Source organism: Aptenodytes forsteri, unplaced genomic scaffold (genome assembly GCF_000699145.1).
Source record: "Aptenodytes forsteri isolate BGI_AS27 unplaced genomic scaffold, ASM69914v1 Scaffold296, whole genome shotgun sequence".
NCBI classification, from domain to species: Eukaryota; Metazoa; Chordata; class Aves; order Sphenisciformes; family Spheniscidae; genus Aptenodytes; species Aptenodytes forsteri.
The window spans coordinates 2,801,967-2,826,209 of record NW_008796181.1 but is presented as its reverse complement, the minus strand read 5'-3'; the positions used below and the strand labels follow the sequence as shown (position 1 = coordinate 2,826,209).

The following is a 24,243-nucleotide window of genomic DNA, read 5'->3' as shown; positions in this document are numbered from 1 at the left end:
CAACAGACATGAAAGATAATTGAATGAGTCTCGGTCTGATGAAAATCAGCATCGAGGGAATTATCGTTCTCAATCCCTAAGATTAAGGAAGATTGGTGAATAAAGGAAATTTAAGTCCTGAAGTTGTTCTGAACCATTTCAGATAAATGAGCCTCCAGATACGAGCATGACCAGCAAGGCTAGCAAACAAATTATGCCATGTCAAGAGAGCAGATGGCAGCACGCCCCGCGGGAGCGAGCCCGCATCGCTCCCTGGGGACCGAGGTCACATTGCACCATGCCACGTGCACTGCTGGGATGGAGCTCTGCACTGGCACAGCAAATGTCATGGGTCCGCCGAGAGAGGACTAACTCTTCTGTTATTTCTCATCCCTGCTGCTGTAGGAAGGTCCTTGCTAGACCTGACCTCGGGCATGAGTCATGGCAGCTGGCAGGCAGTTTGCATCTGATGAGCTTTACAGTGGGGTTAGAAACTCTGAAAGAGTCCTCTGAGCTTTGCAAGAAGTGAAAACACCGTATCCTATTCAACCTGATGAAGCCAATTACTGCAGCTGGGAACGAGTCAAGAGCCTGATGTTATCACCCTCTCTCTTCCAAAAAGAAAAGCTGTTGTGGGGTTTTTAATGACCCAAAGCAGTCAGGACTTTAGAATTTTATCTTACATCTGAAGGACAAGCCTTCAACCAGCCCTGCAGCCCTGCCCCCACGGTGCAGGGCACCACTCAGCAGTCAGCCAGGCTGAGCCCCTCTTTGCTGATGTGACGGCAGCACCTGAACCAGCTGAGGGTTTCTTGGAGTCCTCCCAGGCAGGTATCAATCAGACACAACTGGCTAGCACTTACCATCTAACAAGATAATGGGCAGGAAGGTTGCAACAGTGGGACGGATGTTTTTTCAGACACAGCTGGTATTTTCAGACTGGCAATGACATGTACTACAATCATATTAATTTGGAAAAATACATGAGGATGAGGCAGTGGAATGAAAATAAAAAAAATCTTCCACTTGTTTAGCATCCCAGCAAGTTTTCTGAAGGGCCAGGTGAGCCCCAGCACAGTGGATGGAGACCAGAGGTGGGGAAAGGAGTGGGTGTGCCCCTCGGGTGGGCTTGGGCATCTCACAGCCCTCACCCCCAGCACACACACACACCAGGGCCAAAGAGAAGGGTCCGGCTGGAGAAAGCAAACCTGGACTATCCACAGCAGACCTGTGGCACACAGGGAAAAAAAATACTGGCTTATAGTGATTACTCGCGTTTGCAAGATTGGGGGAGGCTGCCAGTTTACACTGAAATACAGTATGTCTCTGTGGGAACGGCGTCACGACTGAACCGGGTACCCGGGCAGGCTGTGGGCTCGGCAGCGGGGGGTGTTCGCTGCTGTGACCATCGGTGTTCGCACCTGCAAGCGAGCCCACACGCAGCAGAGCCCCGAGGGGAGAGAGCAGCCCCTCAGAGCCAGGCAAAGCACCAGGTGTGTATGTTAAGTGCAATCATCCACACAGCTCACGTGAGCATCTTGCATGGAAAGTAAACTGTGGGGGACTTAGGATTTCCTGTAAAAAAAGTGCTTTCTGAGTGACACAGGGGAGGGAATAGGACAAGCTGAAGTTAACAGGCTGCTGTGCGTGGGACCAAGACCTTAAAAAACCCCTTAATACTGCCAGATGCAGCACAAGAATAGGTCTGCTATCTTCAGAGACTGGTTTTGAGAGAGAGAGCCTGAGGTTTTGGGAAATAATGGCAGCAGAGAGGAAAGAGACAGAACAGAGTAGATTCACAGAGGAAATAAAAACTGTCAGAAAAAAACAGCAAACATTAACAAGAAGCACCAAAGAAGAGGAAAAATGTTGACCATGATATGAGCAGGGAGAAGGATGAGCACAGACAGGCTTAGAGAAATACTTATTTTACTTTGCTTTCATGAAAGGGGAAATTGTATCTTATTTAGTAGGCCTGCAGGATTATTGATCCACTTAGGACAATATCTGCCTAACTGGAGTCACATACCTTTGCATGACAAGGAGAGTGATCCCCCCAGGACCTGCACTCCCTGGGGCAGGTACGGTTTACTCCTCAGAAAAGCGCGGGGAATAGATGTTCAACAAATGGTAGGACAATGCAAGCTCCCTAACTGCTGTAAAACTTAACCACATAGAAGATAATGCAAAATAAAAGCACAATCAGTCCCTGATGGAAGCCTGTTCAGGTGTCCAGACAGATGCAGTCCCAACTTCAGGTGGAAAAGAAGACCGTTGTGATGTTGCATTTAATACTATGATCTGTTGTTCTTTCAAGACATGCTGCAGTGCATCTATTTGATAGTTATAGCATGTACACATAAACAACTGAATCTGAAATTCCCTCCCCAAAGCAGGTCAGGCCTGTTTCGATACTGAGCTGCTTCCCAGAGAGAAAAAGCAGGGGAGGCTTCCCATCCCCTGTTCCCTGGCGCTGCAGTAAGCTGGCTCTGGGGTAACGGAGAGAGAGGGAGGGACGGAGCACAAGTGGTGAACGACAACAAAACCCCATTTCCATACCCACAGCTTCGCCCCACCCTCAGCGAGAGCTGGTCCTTAGGTCCTCATAGACCACTTGTAACTCCTCACAGCCCCCTACTTTTTGTCTTCAATCCACCTGCCCTCCACCAGCAACTCCTTTTTCTTCAGCCTTGCTACTCTGCAGTGCAGAAATAAGTGAGTCTGTTATACTTTGTGATGCTGATGCAAGGGAGCAACAGGGGACGGAGAACAGCTTGCCTTTAACAACATCACTACAGCCTTTAATTCCAGTAGACAACTGAAATCCCATTTTTATCTTTCTGGCTTTATGGGTCATTATCCTTTTACTGTTTCCAGCATTTTTTTTCACATGAGGGAGAGGCTGAAAGGAAAACTTCTTTAAATAGGTGATTTACCGTAATTTAGCTAAATGATGTATAACACATTGCATTGGTACATTAAGTAAGTGCAACATGATAAAATGTGCTTTGTCATGCAAGAGATGGTTTTAATTGCTCATCACCTCAATGCAGTTGCACTTGGTGCACCAATATAGCGCTTTCACAGTAGTACTAGTAAAATAAAAGACAATTATAGCTCAGGAAAATTCCCATATCAACGTGCATCTCTAGCAGGCTTGTAAATTAACTTGTGAAAAGCTTGAAGAAGGCTGAGCCCTGGGAAAACTTAAAACTATAAAAATCAGTAATGCCAGTCTGTTTCTCTTTTTTGTCTAATCCCAAATCTTTCAAGATCCAAACTCAAAAAAAAGCTTATTCAATCTCACTGAGAGAAGACCTCAGCACCAAGCCTGAAATCCAGGCAGAGCACACCTTTGAAATTTCAGTTCCAAATTTGAAACCAGGTACAATTCTGCTGCTGCCTCTCATTTGCGAGACTGAACTCCACTTCAAAGAGCCCCAATCTGGGAACTCTGTAGGCTCAGATCACGGCTTAGTGGCATAGGCGCGAAAAGCTGAAGTCCATGTGAGAAACAGAGAACTCATTTCAACTTCAAATAACTCCTCTCCCTGCTTCTACCTGCTTTTATAACACATGGCGGGGGGAAAGAGACACACTACAATTAGGAAAAAAATGAATGAGAAATCCTCTGGAGTAAATCCATTTTGACTCCATCCAGGGCAAATCATTTCGATTATAAAACTGCTGCAAAATCCTAACAACAACAGTAAAAATGTACATCTTGTTGCTTGCTGCCCTCAGTTTATCTCTCTGTAATGACTGACAGCAGCGTGGGGACTTTGCAGCACACTGACCTGACTTTGGCGTATCACAGAGCTGAGAAATCTTCCTCAGAATTGTTCTGCCATCTTCTTTTCCTGTTCAGTTGTGCTCATGCCATGTGCTCTTCAAACCCTAGGCGTTATAGCAGGAAAAGTGCAGATGACCCCTAGGCTACCCGAGTCCGGACAGCTGGAGATACCAGATTACACTCATCCCTTTGATTCCCTGCCAGAAACTTCCCACATTCAGCACAGGCCAAAAGCAGTTTAGCCCTAAAAAACTAATTTGTCAGGAAATGGTCTCTGATGCCTTTATCCACATCCCACATATTTTTTCATGGTCTCACCATGCGTCTAAACAGCAAAACAAAGCGCAGACAACAGGTAGTGTGTATCAGTTCATCCCAGCTTTGTAATGTGGCTGGCGTGGGTGGTGCAGCCCCAAATACGCAGTGGCACAGACTTTATCGGGAGTATAAAACCTCCAGGGCTTTGGAGTTGCTACCTCCATAGTAGTTGCTAGCTCATATGAGAGCCCAAGCTACCATTCCTGCTTGGTCATCCCCACCTTGCCTGCTCCGTGCAGCTACACTTTCTCCAAGCGGTCCCTGGTTGTCCCCCAGGCCAGTGCAGCATCACTCGGTGACCTCTCTCTTCTCTGCCAAACGCACCAGGTCTTATCTGCCTCATTTAGTTCGGCTTCACACAGGAGAGTGCATAACCCAAAGTGTTACACATAAATGTAAAAATCCATTTGACATTGAGAAAAAAAGGAATCCATGATAAAATTTTCATTAAAATGTGACCCCACAGCTTGCTTTCTGAAGTCCTCTGTGCATTTCCTTGCCTCCTTCTCTTTGCCCCCAACCAAATTACACTTGTTAGTGGCCATGATGGAGAGAAAGAACATACAAAGTGGTTGTTTTTCCTTTTCATTATTATTATCGCAGGCAGAGTACAGAAATTTCAGTACAGATTGAATGAGATCTTTGTGTATTAACAAGCAAATGTTCTGTGTATACAACTCCGGATAAAGTTTTAATTATCTTTGTACGCAATATTTCATGACCCCTTTTATGCTACTCTGTCATTTCAGATGTGTCTGGCGAAGTATGACTGTGCTGAAGTCCAACTGTAAAAGGAGTCTGGCAGAGCCATGGCCATCACCCTGACTTCATGCTTTTGAAAATCAAGGCAGATAAGACATGAGAAATCCAACATCCTACACATTTTGGTTACCTGTGTGTGGTTACTGGTTTTGGGCTGGTCACAAGAGGGCACCATATTACAGAGCCGATGGAAACACTTCCAACACTTGCAAAGAACCATTAATAAATGATTGAATGTGATGATGGGCAGCGGACCAGGCAAGGAACAGCACCTGGAGGGGAGCAGAGACTCCCCACACCCAACTGCAAGAGAACTGCTAACGGGAGGAGCAGTTTGCAATTAGACATACAATCCCATCGTTTTTAAACTAACTGATGAGGGAATGAAAAAATTAGTGTCAGCTAAGTATTTTCCTTAACATCTCAAATCAGTTTGCCTGCAGCAACTAGGCCAGCTCCTGCAGGGAGCCCCACACCAAATCCCAGAAATGATCCCTGAATTCCTTATTTCACCTATTCTTGTTCCTACTCCTCTCTCTGCCAAGGAACCGACATTGTGCATCTTTCAGTGCCTTGTGTGATGTTGGTCTTGAATCAGTAGTGATTTGCTGCTAAGAGGGCAAACGTGCCGATGCAGGTGCTGAAGAGGAAAAGAGCCGATACGAACACCTGGTTTAAGTGCAATGGCTGAGAAATGGTTACACCGGAAGAATGGTCCTTTCTTGAATCCTGGTCAAACTTTTGTCCAAAAATATCTTCTCAGTGGGTTCTCAGTGGGTTAACAACTTTCAGCAGATGGCATTAAAACCAAAGAATGCCCTTTTTCAATGAAAAGAACTTGACTTATTGATATTTTTCTTTATTTTCTATACCCTTACATAATTTCTTTGTTACTCAGGGCAATTCTTCTTTTTATCGTGCATTTCCATGCTTCTGTCATGGTCTTTATCCTTCTCTGGACCATGTCTATTCCCACTACAATATAACTTTTTTGGATGGAGCAACCCAAATTCACTGTAGTGATCAAGGTGATAATGTCCCTCAAACTGGATAAAAACATGCTATTTTCAGTATTGTTCTCTCCTGAATATAGTCCAATATTGTGTCCCCTAAAAAAGTTGACTGCAACAGAAAATTGATTATATGTTCTCAGATTCCTGCCCAAAGGGAAGGAAAGCAAATATAAAATATGGAATTCTAATAAACCCTCTCATGGTTTTCATACTCATACTATTCCGGCCTGATAATTTAGCCATATGAGCCATTCTGTGCCCATTAGGAAAAAAAATCGGGAATATTACAATTATTGGTATATAATTCTACTTATAAAAATATCTTCCTTTGCGAGGCATTAAAAATAGAAAAGAAATAAAGAATAAACATCAAAGGTTAATTTGTTGTAAGGCCATATCTTATGCATGCTACCAAGTTTAGCATCAGCTAAATGCTTCAAGGCAAAAGGTAATAGTAAACTCTCACAAATGCTGCCCCTGAAATTAAAACCTGGAAAAAGGAAAATACAGAACACATGGAACACATATATGTACACATATACTCCTGGTGATATTTTAAAAAAAGGTTTTAAGACATTTTTTGTGTCACAGTTCACAGCCTGTGCTCCCACTGGGAAGGAGAATAAGGAAGTAAAAGATACCTCCAAATTATTAATAAGGGTCCCGGCTTATGCACAAGTCTTCCAAGAAATACGTCTTGTAAAATGAGTCAGTCCATCAACCAAAGCAATAATAAACAGCAGTGAAAACAGCTCCACATGGCCCAGCGTACGTGCATTAACCCCATTACGGTGCGGATGGGCCAGCTCAGCCCCTGCTGGCTGCGCTCTGCTGACGCTGCCAGCTGCGTGAGCAACCAGCGCCAGCTGCAGGAGCAGGTTTTGGGTACGGGCTTTTGTCCACTAGAAAACAGGAAAATTGACTGCTGAGCAGAGAATAAGTGTTTATTAGGGCGACAATAAATTAGACTATTGGAAAAATTTCTGGACACCTTGTCCAGGCAGAATTGGTGGATTTTATATGTTTGTCCAAGTCTTGATGGCTCTTCTCAGCCCACCTGAAGGTACCACGGTATTCAGACATTCCTACAGTGCATGCATGGCAAGGCCAACACTTCCAAGCACCACCTGGACTGACTTTGCATAAATGACCACACTGAACATAACTGCACTGAGCCCAAAGTCTCTGAATTGCTGGATTTACCACCCCTGCAATGTACAGTTGATTTTTCGCAACGTCCAATGCATGCCAAAATAACCATCATTCATCCAGTAGATCCAAAATTTTGCCCTTTATGGGGAAATTGCTTCTGAGCTGAAACTTTTTTTTCTCTTCTTGGCTTGAGCTTTGAAATTTCCCACTGCCTTTTTACTAGACTTTGTTTACTTTTTTTCCATCCATGCCATTGTAATCTGCCTTCCCTGGAAAGTGAAAATGCTTTGGAGCTGATTATCCAGATTTTGCAAATTATTACAAATCTTAAGCATTGACAAATCAGGTATAAGGCTTCAAAAGAACCTGATATTTTTAAAATATTTTTTCTAATAAAATTAAACATTGGATTTTTATCATTTGCCTTCCAAATATGTTTAGCTTTTGAAGGGCCATTTAGATATAGTTTTAATAATGTCTTTGAGTACTAAAATTTTAAGATTTATTTCATTCTCTTTTTGAATCAAAGTAGGTATTTCTGTAAGTCACCTGTCCTCAGAAGCTGAGACTTTAAGTCAAGTAGCAAAATGAAAATTCCGCATCATACCCAGCTGGCCGTGTTGTGAAGGCAAACTCCCTGCACAGCCATACACAAACCTGGTTACATGTTCAGCTCTTTCTCTCCGTCAATCAAATGTTCTAGGGAGTTGTTTCCCACTCTCCTTTTCCTTGCATTTTGTTTTCCTTCTTTCATTTCTTCACACTTGTTGTCTTACCTTGAGTTCTTTTCCTGCTAAGCATGAGACTAGAAGTGGCTTTTAAGAGGTGTTATACTCTGATAATCAGGGATTGTTTCTCAGCATGCACGGCCACTTCTGTCTTGGGATCACTTACAGGATCACCTTATTTTCTATCAGAGATTATTCCTCATTACTGGCAACGGAAAGAGATGTCAGCAAAGTAATCAGTTTTAAAACTCAAGGCACGTGTATAGACTCAGTGCTGGTTTCATGTAAAGCTGTGAAAGTCCTGCTGGGGACCTATATCGCATGATTGTATGGCATCATGATCACTCAGTGGTATAACTTGGTACCAGGACCTATAGATTTTAACTCTAACACAGTGCAAAATCTTTCAGCTTTTCTTTGGGGTCAAACAAATTATATTACATGCATGCACTTGCCTTAACGTGCCATGAAACTCAAACCATTTGAACACATTTGAGAAGCCAACGCCGATACTTCCATGTAATCCTTGTGTGTAGTTCCCATCCCATCCTCTCTGAAATGATATCTTAGAGATGGAAAACGTTCAAGAAACGGCAAGAATGATCCAAGGTACTGATCTAAGGGCCATCAAACAAAGCAAATAGGAACAAGCTCCCAAGTAAGCAAAAGGAAGCAGTTCCTCATGCAACAGGCCTTAGGCCAGTGAAACAAACTACTTGATGAAGGACATGGTGGGTGTAAGAGGCTCTGGAGGACACTTGGCAAGTGGCTTGGAAGAGAAATACATTTAGGGTTACTGAATAGAGAAACTACAAGAGGATCTGGTAATTCCCTAACCTAAAAAGTGCGTGAAGCTCGCTTCACTCGTCCTTGTGCACACGTATATTGCTTCTCATGGAAACAGGATTTTGGGCTGGGCAAACCTTTGGTCTCTTCTGCTCTTAATTGAATTTTCACTGATGTGAGATTTGTGTATCTACATTTTAAAGTATAATTATATTCCCTTGATCAGTGATAATTATCTCATCCTAAATTTCTTTTAATGAATTATATGTCTGGTACTATTTCTTGTAAGAAAAAAAAAAAGTACTGCTTCTTATATGTTCAACAGCTTAATACAGTCAGGAGATCCTCACCAGACAGAGGCTTTCTTTCTTAGATAAGTAAATCTTTGCCTGCTAAATTTCCAATTACAAATATCTGATATAAAGTTTAATCGCCAGAAATACAGTATTTCCCACCTCCAAACCATGAAATTATGGTATCTCAGCATATATTTATTTAGTGTTAATTAAAAGGAACAAGTGGAAGAATACATACTGCTCTAATTATCCTTGGTAAGCACTCCATGTTCAACAAGTGTCCAAGAGCAGTGGAGCAAGCTCAGGGAAAACTACTGAGGTAGGAGAATGTGCTTTGCACCAAGTAAAAATCTTCAACAAGGAATCAAAGTCAGGCAGGACAGTATGAAAAGTGTAAAACTGCCTTGGTTTAAAAAAAAAAAAAAGAAAAAAGTAAGCAAGTAGCAAGTTGCTTCCTACAGAATAGAGTGCACCTAAAGATGGACTCTGTCGAAAGACATAAGCCTTTCTGGAAATCTCTATTGAAGGTATCAGTAGTATGTTATAATTGGGATCAGCTGCTTAACAAGAGGCCCAAACACCCTGAATAGCTCTCTTTTCTCCATCATCCCTTTACAGTCCTCCTCTGAATGTGCTTCTTGCCCAGCATATCCTGCAATTATGCACCTCATTTCTTCCCTCTGATTTTTCCTAGATGCTCGTCTCCCAGATACTCCTTTCTCAAAACTCTTCTACCCTTACACCAGCCTGATTGTTAGGAAAACCTTCAGCAAGTCCATGCAAACCCTCATTCTTGATCTTCCTTTCCTACAGTTCAAAACTGAATTCCCCACCTATCTGCCCAAATTTTCTTAGCAGTGCTGGATCTAAATGAAATATATTTCTTACACCCTCCCAAAGCAACCTTCCACATGGTGATACACTGCCAACCTCCCAGGCAAGGGAGAAGACCACCACCCACTGCTGCGTCTGGCTTGCTCCATCACCTGGGAGCCAGGTATGGCTTTCCTTATTTCTCTTCCTCCTCTTTTCTGTGCTATACTCCTCTGAAGAGACAAAGGGAAAAAAAAACCAACAACTTTATTTTAGTACAAATTCAACCAGCCGGGCTGCAATTATGACCATCCTTTTAAAGGCTTATCAAAGACAATTTCTGTCACAGCAGTTCCCCCTTCCCCAGGGGCTGGGGACAGCTGGGAGCTCATGGTTACCCTCCTCTCAGGTATCAACCAGGGAAGTACATCTAGCAGTGTCGCACTGTACCTCCAGTTGTTCACCTGGATTTTTAACTAACACCCACTGAGAGAACACCTGATCCCTCTCCCAGTTAAACCCCTGTAAAACCAGTGCCTTTCCTTCGGCTCGGAGAGCAGCAGGTTTTGATTTCAAACAGCTTTGAACAAGATGAAAAGAAACAGATCCTTTTTTAACCAGATTCAAACTGTTAAGCACGTAGGCAGAACTGCCGCATGCGTTTCTTTTTTTCCAGCAGCAGAAACACCGCTGATGTGAGCCGCGTCTTCAAAAGTCCCCCACAGATGCAGCCCCTCCCCGTGGCAGCGTGCTGTTTCCTTCCCATTTCCATTCCTGCTGTTCTCCTTTTTTTTAATCAAAAGGCTCCCCCCTGTGAACTGGGTGCAGTTGCAGTACATCTGCCTGGCTGGCAGGATAAAAGGACCCAGCACTGTATTCAGCAGCCTTGCATTAGCCACCAGCAATACAGAGCAGGGAAACGCCACTGTGCACCTTGGTGCGACATAAAGCACGACGATGGGGAGGAGCAAAGAGGGCAGCTTCTACCTAATTCCTATGGGTTTTTACCTCAAATCTGCAAACAAATATAACACTCAAAGGAGCCCAAGTGGTCTGAGTTTTCACACCTCTTACAGCGTCAAATTATTCCCCAAAGCTGCTCCTTGCTAACAGACACGGCCACGGCAGGAGGCACAACCTTGCTTCTGAGTTACTTTGAGAGAAAAGCACTAATTTTAGTGGAGCCGGGCTTGAAAGGGAAATGGGGAATCTGTTTTTGCTAATGGCTATAAAAAGTATGGAAAATCAGCTTGCTGGTCCAACATGTGAGAGTGTGACCACCACGTTGCCTGCAGCAGGGAAGTCTATTTTTCCTGTTCTTTTTAAAAACATCAGTGGGAACAGAATTAGGCAGTTACGGGAAGTAGGTGTTAGCAGAACCCAGACAAGAAGGAGAAGTGAAGTCCAAGGACATCTCCTGCCTCTTCCAGCCATCTTTGATTCACTAATTGTTCCCTTTGATATTATCCTAGCAATTGAATGTATTTTCCAGCTCTTCATCTTAGGTCATTAAGCCATTTCTCAGGCAACATCACAGTACTGACTTTCAGGCTCATTTTCACCCTTTGCACAACTCCAGCTCCTGCTCCTCCTTGCACACCACCAGGATCCTCCCTGCTTGCCTGGGCTTCTCCCCCGAGTGACTCTGCAGCCTGTCCTCCCCGTGCAACATCATGCTGCCAATGCCCTCCTCATCACCCGTTCCCTTTCATCTCAGTTCTCCCAGGTGACCTTCATGCCACTGGCCCTGTCCCTGGGCTGGACTCTTCACTCAACCTGGCACGGTGCAGGGATGTAACAAACATAAGGCATTGAACATCTGAGGCCACCTATTTTGGTACCTCAGGACATTTGACTCAGAGGCTCAACAGCAGTCAGTGACTCACATGGGAATGGTTAGAGTTCAGCAGGCTTGGGAGAAATTAGGTTACCTATGGAGGCTCCTAAATATAGGGTTAGGCATATAGGAAAATCTTGACCTCCTCAAGACATCAAGCTACTCAAAAACCCCACAAACACCACCCCCTATTTGACCACTACAGTGTTACTTCTGCTTTTCTAAGGTGCGATATATTTCACAAACAGGACTTTCTCCAGTACATTTCTCCCTCCAAATTCAGAAGTTGCTGCACGTGCCAAAGGATGATTTTCTCAGTCTAACAGCAGCGCGTGTGCCCCACCAGCACCCCAGCTCTGCAGAGAAGCTGAGCACTGAGGCGCTGCTAAAGCCAAGGTACAGAGCTCCTCCCCAGCTTGCTCCTGCAGACTGTATTAATTTTTAAAAGAACCAAATTGATTTCTCATTTCATTCTCTCTAGCAGTAATGAACAAAACAGCTACATGGCAGAAATGCTCTCCTCCATGGCCTATTACAGTATGTTAAAAAGCCATTAATTCCCAGGTTTCCCATCTTTAGTGAATAGGTTACTGTCACTACTGAACTTAGGCAATTGCCCAGCAGATGAAAGGTAGGAGCAGAGCAACTTCTCTTCAGTACTCTCAGAGTACAGATACGTGGAAATCTCTGAAGAAGATGATCCAGGATGGGGTCTAAAATAAAAATTATGGTTCAAATGATTTAACATTTTCCTCTTTTCTTTCTCATTGTGGCAGTCGTGACAGAGCATGAGCCCTTATCTATTCTGCTTTGGCAACATAGGATGTCACTTCATGAAGGTGTTTAAATTAAGAATAGTAATCAACTGTCTCTAAAGCACATGGACACTTCCACTGACACCAACACTACCTAAAAGTGTGTGCTTATTTAACTAGCATCCATGTTTTCAAGAATCACAACAGAGAGTTTCTGAAGGCCATCCCCAGCAAAACCTCCATGTGGGGCTGTGCGAGGAGCACTGCCACACGCTTCCATGAAGTACTAGACCAGAAGAGCCTCCTTCAGTCCTTCCCCGCTGGTCCACACAGCGTTTTCCTTTAGAGCCATGTCTTTACCTCAGCATAAGTTCACCCTTACGGCTCCTCGGGGTTGTGGGGCTCTTTGCAATTGGAGCTGGAAGTTCACTGAAACCTTAACCACTGCAAACCAATGTGCTGTACTGCAGGTAACTTGCTGTGTGTCTTAGAAAGTATTTCAAGAATATTTGAAAAGCCAGAGCACTCACAAAAATACTGCAAAACCAATCTGCCATGCAGTAGGATATGAGGTTTGGTATACCAGAATTGGGAGTGGGACAAGTTTTCTTTGAACCATTAAGACCATGGTAAAGTAAACCCATTCACTTAAGCCTTTTTAACACATATTTAAAATACATTGAAATTAATTAACTAGTATCTCTGTTTAGCAAGGTGGGCAACAAAGCAACTATCCCAATAAAGTAACGCAATTTTCTTTATGCCGTCACCAGATTTACACTAACAAAACCACCTGTGAGCAGTTTCTAGCTTACATTCATTTAACATGAGACAGGAACTGGGGCAAGCGTGTGGCCCTCATCTGGCAGCACCTGCATTCAAGGGTGCCTGCACGGAGGTATAGCTGCTTCCTAACACAGACCGCAAACACGCAAGACAAGACTGCAACCTGCACTGCCCAAGGAAGATGACTTTGTTCCTCCGATCACAAAGAGAAAGATGAGTTTTTCACTCGTGCCAACAGCCCAACCTTGGCAAGGGAAAGGCTCCTGCTGCCTTACAGTTCGGGTGGTTGCTTGGAAACGGTCAATCTTTTGGTCCATGGACGAGCAGCCCGGAGAAGCCTGCACTCCAGCTAACTGCTCTCTAGCAGGGCAATCTTAGTCTTAAGGGCTGTCAAAGCAACACCTTAATGCAAACCTTTTTCACAATGAAAAATATTAGCACTTACAAAGTTCTTAATATCTATGCAAAGCAAGCTATAAATAATTCATTTACTCCACATGGATCTGCATCATTTGAAATGCATCAATGCTTCTATCAATACAGTGCAATGGATTTACACTGCACAGAATAGACTTGGGGGCATTTGGGCTATCCAAGTATTGTTGATCTGAGCATTATTACTAAAGGTAAACTGAAATAAATTACCTCAGTTACTACACGATGATTTTTTTCAGCATGGTAAATGAAACTTATTAGTTCTAGGTCATTAAATTCAATATTAGACTTTAAAAGAGCCTAGAGATTCTATGATGTTATTAGTAAAACATGCAATAAAACATATGTGCTTCAGTATTAAAAGAATTACTCTATTATATTTAGATATTAGTTATTAGTGCATTTTTCAGGAGGACTTTTGAGATAAAAGCCTAGCTGCTGTTCTCAGATGCGAGATAGGCACACGGTGGTTCTGGCTCTCACTGAGTGGCAGGTTTCCAAATAACTGAGCCATTTCTGAAAATGCCATTCAGAGCCGTTTGCTAATTTACCCACTATTCCTCTTTGGATAAGAATAAATACTATTTTGCCAGTGTTTCAGGTGAAGCAAGTGGGCAGGGACCTCAGAGAGCAGGGCTTGATTTTCAGATTTTTTTTTTTAGTCAACTTCCTATGACCCTGAACGTGTCCTTTGGTGTCCTGTGCCTCAGTGCTCCTCACTGCTTGAATATACATTCATTTCATGATGGATCTTCATTTCAACCTTTATTCTTTTCATGTGGCTACAACCTCTCTGCAAGGACTGTCTCACCATGTCTGGCCAGTGTCTAGCACAAAGAAGATGCACTCCTAGTTGGAGCCTCCAGTTGCTAACGTACAGCCCAAAATCCTGGCAACAGCCACTGCTACATACACTGTCTTGCAAGATGCCAACAGCAAGGCTGGAAAAACATCCTCCAAGAAGTAATGACAGCACGTTGCATCCAATCAATCGCAGTAACCATGGGCAGTATATTATAGGCTGCCACTATGTTTTTCTAACTACAACAGCAGCCAAGTACTTTCAGTGTGGGCAAAATGTATTTGCCATTAAGTACAAAGAGAGAAGATAAGCATAAGTTTCCGCAAGTGGTGTGTGCGATTCAGCCTCCACCACTTCCTTTGACATTGGGCACAATGCTGCCTCCCCGTGAAAAAGGAGGAGTGCTCCCGAGATGCGAAGGGGCAGGGAACCAAGAACAGGGAGTCAGGTTCACAGCTGATAGGAATCACTGCAGCTCTGTAGGGCCACAAAGACAGCACCCATAACCTGACTGGCTTCTCAGGCCAGGTCCAGGTAATGACTACAAATTATTGTTTTCAGGACAACTGAAAACTCAGTCTACTGAGCTGCTCTTCAGCACAAAATGCAGGTACCCTTCTTTATCCCTGTTTTTGTCCACTATTACAGGAACATTGCAGCATCCCATTGAGCTTTTCAGAAACTCAGCTAAAATCCTGTGTGAGAGGAATTACAGGAAGAACTTAGTAATTGCGAAGCCTAATTACAAAGTAATGTGGAGCTTGAGAGCAGAACTGCTGAGCATTTAGAGACTAGACTAACGAGAGGGCCATCTGTCATCCGCGAGAGGGCTAACGAAAGGCCGGCACAGGACACTCCTGACGGTGTATGGAGGAGGATATGTAAATGAGGAAATGTCCAAATGCAACATTTAAGATACACAGTATGAAATGAGCTGCTAATTGGAGCTCGCATGCATGCTTAGCATATGGACAACATAATTATAGTTGTACAGTACAGGGAAGTTCACATTAGAGGATGGTAATGCAACGGCACAGGGTGCGATGCACGGAGCAATGAGCAGAAGAGCGCAGGAGGAGGCATGGGGTGGATGGGGCTGGAAAAGAGACGCAGCTCGGATTCTTTGCACTTGGATTGCAGGGCAGGGGGATGCCATTTGGTCACCAGCACAATCTCAAACTTCCTGTTCTACACTGCTTTATACCTGCTATAGTATACCACATATACTATACTATACTACGATATACTATGCCATCCTGAAGAGTGAAACCTTCACAATAAATCCAGTGTTTACTTACACTACAGGGCAAATCTAATTGATAGCAGTCCCTGGAAGTGGAACTAGAAATAAACTTTGGAGCCATCAGTTCTGCTCTATGAATGCGTTGCTCCCTTCCAGAGCGCTTTTAACTGAGTCAATGACAACAATGGTCAGGGCAGTAGAAGACAGCAGCTAATTAAACAAAATATTCTTTACTCTCCCTAAACCACCGGATAAAAACGCAGACTGGAATTTGAAACTACAGTGGGATCACAGAAATTGTAAGAGGTTCAAAGTTCCATCTTTGGTACATCTCTCACTTCGTGCAAGTAAATTTAATTGCCATTCCAATATTAAAGATGCAAACACATCCAGTAACCAGCCGTGAGTTGCGACTGAAAGCTTAGAGAAAGCCTGTAATCTTTGCACTGAAAGTGTAGTTATGTCAGCTTTGAGACTGGTTCTCTTTTTTTTTTTTTTTTATTCCTAGCTCCTTTGAAATCAATGGAATAACAGAGCTATCGATCAGAAATACATTATTTTTCCACTTGCCCACTGCAAATCAAGAAAATGCTTAAACATCAGTTCATCCCATCAGTTTCAGTGAGCTTTCAGCATATTTTTAAGTGCCAACCTGAACAGAATTTTTTTTTTTTTTTAATTTTAACACTTGCTTTAAGACTCATTCACGTCAAAAGAAAGACCTTGCTCCTTCAGAGGGTTTGAATCACCCCCTTACTTACTGGGAAGAACACAGATATTTTACTGACTGAACTCTTTTGGAAGCAAACCCCTCAGATGATTCAAATACTCCTAAACATGCAACACGCTTCATCTTTGGCGAGGCTACCAAACTCCCATCTTCTGCAATAATGAAGAGGGAAAGGAAGGAAATACAGCTCTGAAAAGCCAAGAGGACTGAATTTTGCAGATCTCTGAATGACCGTGATATTTCGCTATATAGTTAGTAGGAGAAGAATGGGAAGAAGGATAGACAACAGCTACCTATATTTTATCAATGGTGTGTATTCCCCACCAAACGCCAACTCATTTTGTGAGTTGACATGCAATTTTAAACATGCAATTTTTAAATATGCAATTTTTCTGCTAAGGCATTCCAGCACTCTTGTTATACTAAGTTTTATTAGTTTGGCTTTGGCTTATTCAGTGTCTTTCATTTGCATTCTAAAAACTGAGAATAAGAGACCAATAGCAATGTGTGCTTGGGAATTGAGCTACTGGTCTTTCATCTTGCTTATCAGGGACCTTAATCAAGATTTCACCACTTAGCCAGCCAGAGAAAGCTGTGAAAAGCAACTATAATGCAGAAAAGTAATTAATGTTGTAAAATGGCTTTGGGTCCTTGGATGAATGACATTGCAGATTAGCGTCTTGGCCTTAAATGTAAAGTCACCCTTGGGTAAATCTACAGAATATCTATTGGCTTCATAAATTTTCCTATCAGTATCAGTGGTATTAGTAGCACAGCAACAGAACAAGTCCTTCTAAAATATCTATGCATGTTGGCACAATACTACTTTGTTCTTTGCCCTTTACAGAAACAATATTTTAGTAATTTCAGATCAGGTGAGACTGATGTTAAATTGCATTGGAGTCAGTGAGAGTACATGGGAGGACAGAGATGGATTCTAAAACATTCAAGATTGGAGTCTTAATAAAAGTTTATATGGCACCAGTACGTGATCATAATTGGAAAAGCATGGGAAATACTGTTTTTTCACAGAAGACCGCAGTTCTGTGAGAAATATGCTTTACATCCATGTAAAGCTATACTCATCAGAGGGAGGATGTTATACATAGCTCCATGGCAATACTTCACTTTCTGTTCCTGCAAAACTTTATTTAATTCATTATCATTCCCTCATATTCTAGCAAATAAAGCAAATAGAAGTAAAGATCTCAATAAAACACCTCTTCCTTCATTAGGGCCATTAGGGATATCGGTGCTAAAAAAGGATGCTAGGAAAATAATTCTGAATTGCAATGCAGCTAATATTTCCACTATCCTTATTCCCAGAGAGTGGTTATGGGAAACACCATTGCCCCAGAGTATGCAACCTGAAAAAGAGCTCCTGCCCATCGGCAGGTGTGTTTGTGAAGGTGCGTATCGTCTGCAATTGCTTTCCCTTGTAGTTGAACTGGTGGGAGAAGTTGGAGACAGCTGTGCTGAGGGTGGCTGGGGGACGTGTTAATTCAGCACTACCCTTTAACACCCTCTCTTTTCATTACAGGTATTAAAATTCTTCCCAATGTACATAGCAGACAAGGAAAGCCAAACACAGGGAAGGATTCGATCCAGTTCCCCATTAAATTCAAAAGAAAAACTAATAACTTCAGTGATAATAGAAGTTGGACTGGAACCTATATGAACGGCATACCACAAATCATTTTATTCTTGCCAAAGCTTGTTCAGACTGCAGCAATTTCCAGTGAGAGCTGGAATCTACATCCCCAAAACAGCTCTACTCCAGCAAATACTATGTGCATTAATTCAAGTATTATTTGGTTTTCCCCTGACTAGAAAACATAAGGCAGCAGAGGATAAAAAGAGCACATGGCTTGTGTGCAAGCACCAGCCCAGCTGCTGCTGGACCACTGTCACTGTTTGCCTGTTCCTTAGCAATGCTTCACCTCTCTGCCGGGAATATAAACCTGAAGTTTTGTTTATGGTAAAACAATGACTGTGATAGTGCTCCAACCACTTCTTCCAACCACATGCTACATCACCTACTGAATGCTGGAAGCTCCTTGGGACAAAGGCTGCGGTTTTCAGTGCCTAGCTAGAAGCCCTCTGGAGAGCCTTAAATAAAAAATTATAATAACAGAGCAGTGGTGTTTGCATATTTATCAGGAAGAAAGCTGGAATAGGAATTTGAGGATTGAATTTTTGGGCATGGTTCTGGGCAACTAGCTCTAGCTGCCCTTGCTTGAGCAGGGAGTTGGACAAGATGATCTCTTGAGGTCCCTTCCAACCTCAACCACTCCTTGATTCTGTAATTTCAGGAGCAAAATAAAGAACAGGAGGAATAAAGAAGTAAATAAAAAAAGATGCCCAGAAAGCGAGGAAGCAAAGCAAAGACACTGCAACACGTTCATGCCTCACTCACCAGTTATCCATTTAGCCTCTGGGTCATGAATTTTGAAATCATCACTGAAGAGATCTTCCACTGTTATCTTCTTCTTCTGAGACAAGCTGTTGTCTTCAACTGTAAAACATTCAAAACCAAACTGCCATTACTTCTACTTTGAAATGTATCTGAAAGTACAGCAACTGTGAATAGTGCCATGTCGTATCTCATTCGGAAACAGCCCACATTAAGCTTTCTGTCGCACATAAGCCCCTGCCCGTTGTCAGTGTTATAAAAGGAGCACATAGTGGTTCACAAGCAGAAACCTCCTGGTTATTTATGCCTGGACTCAGCAACTACAAAAAGACCAAGATATCATCCAAAACACACATTTTCAGACATAACCTGATCAAAAAAGGTTTTAAAAGTCATGAAAACACACTTATAGATGTCATAGTGCTATATAATGCTGACTATTCCAAAGAAAATTAAAGCTACTTAACACTGAGACTATTCTGAAATCATTAGTTAAATTTAAAAAAAAAATTAAAAGTGACCAAGTTTTTAGAGCTTATATTTTTATTTCCTTAAAAACTGTCACGCAGAACCACAGTTGGAAAGGTATTTAGCCTTATAAGGGCTCAGAGAGATTACTTCAGGAATTCACAAAAGATTTTCCATGAGAATCAGACACTGCAGAAATATTTTTGAAAAATCCATGAGACATAACCCTAAATCCTTAGGTGTTGCATAGCTAGCCCATAATAAATTTCATTTTTACTGCAAGGATATACAGTTTCATTTGCAAACATGGAAATCTGGACAGCTTTTAAACTGAAGAACGAGACTGCCAGTTTAAGATGCTGTAAGATCAACTTGTAATAAAGTGTCCTTCATTTAGTTCATTCTTCCTAACCCTATGCTGTAGCACTCCACTTTTCCCACAAAGAAATACTCGCTGTACATCTTCCTCCACTGTCCTTCATACAGTCCTCTCCGCATTTCTCATGATTCAGTCAGAGCTTGCCAACAGATTTCTGATGCAAAGCACAATCTGAAGAAAATGCAGAACTGATTTCTGTCTGCGTATATATTATTGTTAAAAGGAAATCTGTCTCATCTAGGATGCCATCAAGACCAAACATGCATGAGTCAAACCCAATAAAACTAAGGCACAAATTTAACCACTTGAATTTTGCCACAGTGAGCATCTTCTCCTGTGCGAAAATTATACCTTCTCATTTCTATCACCACCTCTCCGCTGTGTAACAATTCCCATAAACACAACACAGAGGCCTCTGGGCCTGTAACTGAAGTCTTCATGTTGAATCAATGGATTCTTGGGCCTTACAGGTGAAGAGTATATATATTACATCACAGAACTGTATACCGGGTCCTTAGTTAATATGAAAATGGATTTTTATTTTCTCGAAGCTGAAATTTTTAGAGAAAAACTGAAACCAACAATTTTAATTAACATATTCTTTCTTTTCTTTTTTCTCCCAACAGTAGGTTTTTTTTGTTATGACAAGCAGTCACCTTCTATGAATAATTTGTTTCCAACATTCAATTTTTTGCTGAAAAAATATTTTCATGGAAACCTTCCAGTCAGTTTAAACACATTTGGTCTTTAAAGGAATGTGTGAGGCCACATTCTGAGTATTTCCACAGCAGGTATGTGTGCTTCAGCATCTCTCCTCACTACAGCATCCTCATGCCTGAGGTCTATTGGTATCATGCAGCCTTAGCTATCTTTAACATTTTTTAGTACTAAACTTGTTACACTGAACACACTGGTGATTAGGAACAGTGGAAACAGACTCTCTGAAGCCCTTTTAGAGAGAAAAAGTCTGCTTTACTATACTAAATAGAAGCCCCTGAGCTACCGAGACCACTGAAAATTACCTATGAACAATGTTTTGTTGCACTAAAAGGTGTTTCAATATAAACTATCATTTTTACCAAATTAAATTATATTCTTCAATTTTCATATTTTTTCCCAGTCTGATTGAGGTTTCAATCACACTGTTCAATGTGGCTTCCAAATACCAAGACACATTAATACAAGTCCTCAGCCAAATCTCTCTGTGTGACAGCATTATGCCAAGTTCTTCTGCATAATTTTATTTATTAAAATGGAAAATATAGGTCAGAGGAACTCCAGAAAACTGATCCAGTTAGTTCCCACCATGGTGCAAGGTCCCAGCACTGGATACCCAGGGAGATCAGGCGGTGCAGTGCAGGAGGCTGGAGCCCACATACAGCCCTGGGCTTACAGCTGTTTCAGGCGCTGCTTCCCAAGTGCCATCCTGAGGAACCTCTGTGCTGGAGATTTGGGAAGGGGAAGAGTGGGGATCCCTTCTCATTCCCTCTTTCTGTGCAGGATGGATACAGCCAGTCTGGGAGCTGCACTACCTCTATGCCTTCACAGCACTTCAAACTCCTCGTAAGGGACAGCAGGAAAAGGGAGAGGTAGCAACTGAAGCATGCACATCCAGGAGCCTCCATAAGGCATGTTTCTTGTTGAGATTTCCTTACTGTCTCCTGCAGTGGGCTGTAATAGCTGCAATAGGTCCTATAATGAACCATGGACAACATTTATCTCAGCCATAGAGCTGGGGAGAAAACAAATAACTAAATAATCAATCAATCAATGATTTTTTTTAGTAAAAAAAATCAGATTTACTGACTTTCATCTAACACATAGCTAAGTCAGAGCACTCATTAAGAATGCCTACTCCATTTCTCTGGCCCAATGGAGACATTTACAGAGGGAGAAATGTAATTGCAGGACCTCAGGTAGTCCACCCTCTCCTGAGCAGCAGTCTCTGAGCATGCCTTAGAGTGTCTAAGCCAGCTGGCAGACACGAGTTGTGTCCACACCCAACTGCAGAGACCTTGAGGCCTCCCTGGGTTTACGAAAGGAGAGGATCAAGCATGTGCCACCACCTCTTTCGCACTCATGTCCCCTGCCCCCAGCAGACCCAGATGGCAGCTGCCAACCAGGGCCTGACAGCACTGCAGCATGGCAGCAATGCAGGTGGCACAAGGACTTGTGATTTGAGTGCCAAGTCACAAACCTACCATCCAAACAGCAAAGTTACATGCTGAGAGAACCAACTGAAAACCATGTCCATTTTATTTTTGATTCAGCGTTAAAGGCATGATGGGAACCCTGCGTTGGTCAGACCTTTTGGGTTCATCTGTCTGGACCTCGTCCTTGAAGTCAGTGCACCCAAAAGGACAAGGGGTGAACTGATAAAACCTTGCTCTCCGTAACACAAACAGAACAAATATCCTCCAGAAACCCAGAAAACCAAACAGAAAAGGGCTATCATCTGACCTCTCTGCCTGTTTTGCCTCTGCAGTACCAATCCTTTCTTTCAAGCTTCCTCTCAACTCCAGCAATGCTCAGAGGCTGCTTGATGGGTCAGAAGGTTTCAGTCACCTTTGAGTGCCCACCTTTCTTTCCATCATCCCTGGGGCTCAGCTACAGGTCAGTGTCAGATGCTTTTCTCACACACCTCCTGGCCTATTGTGCATTGTAAGCACATGGGTGAGTGGGTGTCCATGAATGTCCACCTCTCAGCAGACCTGATGCAGCACACCAGGAGCTCCCTTCCCACCTCAGCATACCTGCTTGATCCCCAGGCAAACCTGAGCCCCTGTTCCCCCAGATGACCTCCCTGTACCCAAAAGGCAGTGGCCAGACAAGGCAAACAGGCAGCCTCTCTCCCTTTTGTAAAATCCCACTTTTTTTAATGGCATATAATATACACTTATATATAACAATTGTGAACAAACAAATTACACTCCTGCACAGCTGGTCACAGGACATTTCCTTGCTCTTCCTGACTAGCAGAAATCATACAAAGCTTACTAGGCAATGCATTTGGCTGTCTGACAGCATGCTGTGAATTAATGCTATGCAATGACTACCTCAGTACCATCTCTGAAAAAAGTTTCCTATGAATTTTGTAAAAATTTTAATGTGGAGTTGGGTGTACTTTCTTTTTTTCAGCTAAAAGTCAGATTTGAAAGGAGCAAACTTGATGTATATCTCCAGAAAGCTTTAAATATCAGGACCAGATGTGCAAAACATCCTTGTTTGCCTCCATTTCTAAACAGAGGTGACTAGAAAGCAGCCTTTTCCTTAGCAAAATGTCTAATGGAACTTTGGAGGGGGGGTTTAATCAAAATTTCTGTAGGATTGAGTCTTCTCTTCAGCTTTGACATTGTGTGTGCGCGCACACATGCATAACTATGAACTTTTGCACGTTTATACAAATACACACAACACTGCTAGGCCGGGAGCCATACAGCTGCCATATGCTGCGACAAGTGAGCAACCGCCAATTAGGAAAGGCTCAGTCCCACACCTTTATCATTTGTCTCAATAGCTTCACATTTGTCAAAGGTGGGTGGAGCGGCAGGACTCAGACACACATGAAACCAAAGTCCTTCAGCGTAGGCAGTCGTGTGCATGCAGTGTACTATAGTGTAATGAAATGTAAGCTTTCACCGGTTACTGCTTCTTTTGAGAATGTTGTTCTAGAATACCAAAGGATATACAAATCATAGAAATGTTGAAATTTTATTAAGATTTTATAAAATAAGACCTAAGCGTTAGCTAGCAATAAAACACTGCTATTGTAATTACAATGTCTGCTGAATACAAAGAGCATTGTTCCCAGTTTATGAGCTAATCTTAAAGCAGGGTGAGTGACCTGCCTCTGAGAAACCCAAACCAGTAGGGATTTCAGCCTTTCTGAAGCTGAATCCAGAGTTAAAACCTTCTTTGAAGGTTTGGGCTGATTTGCAAAAGAATCTTGAAGAGATATAGAAATCCTTTTTTTTTCCTCAGTTATTAAATACCATAATCAGCATCTGTTCTGCTAAGCAAAACTCCCCCATTCCCCACTCTACCACTCATTCTTGGTTTTGCAGGAGACTACCCCGACTTTCACAGTATTAGGAAATACAACCATCATGATGCAAGTTATGGGTCCAGTTAACCACTTTTCTTTGTCTGAACATGGACTACAAGCCTGGATGCTGCGCTTTATCCCATACATGCCCCAAATTACTCTCTGTAAACATAGCATAGCATGGCATAGCATAGCATAGCATAGCGTGATGTTCAGCGCTGGGTTTAGAGCACCTCTGCATTGCGTGCCTTGGTGTTGTACTGCAAAACAGGCCTTCAAACCAACAGCAAAATACTTAGAGAAGAATGGTTTCCCAGCCAGGAAGAGGGCCAAGATAGACAGGTACAAGTAAGGAATTCAGAGATAAAATTCAAAAGGATATTTGTACTAGCAGGACAGCGTCAGGCTGGACTCTGACATTATCATCAGAAGGAAGACTTTAAAAATTTGAAATATTTGCAAGCATTGTGCTCTGCCATGCCAGACTGCATCACCTTGCTTGAGACATTTCCAGTGAAGAGGTTTGGTTTTTTTTTTATTTTCTGATGCCATTCTCACATTTGGCAGCAGTTCCCCATCCCATGAACATCCACAGAACTGCTTCTCCTCCTTCTTTCCCCGTCCTCTGTCCCTTCCTCTCCTCTTGTTCAAATATCCATCACTTATTTTTCAGCTTGACTACCAAAAGGTAAACACTTCTTCTTCCAGTG

The 24,243-nt window shown here is 42.6% G+C and overlaps 1 protein-coding gene across 2 annotated transcripts in view; it reads right to left on the bottom strand.

The window, feature by feature from the left end:
* Positions 1-24,243, bottom strand: part of DPP6 (dipeptidyl peptidase like 6) — a 433,849-nt gene that overhangs the window by 162,535 nt on the left and 247,071 nt on the right. For both annotated transcript variants that reach the window (XM_009287806.1, XM_009287807.1), the window contains exon 3: positions 18,645-18,743. In XM_009287806.1, the coding sequence (XP_009286081.1) occupies positions 18,645-18,743 (99 nt within the window). The remainder of the gene's footprint in view (positions 1-18,644; positions 18,744-24,243) is intronic.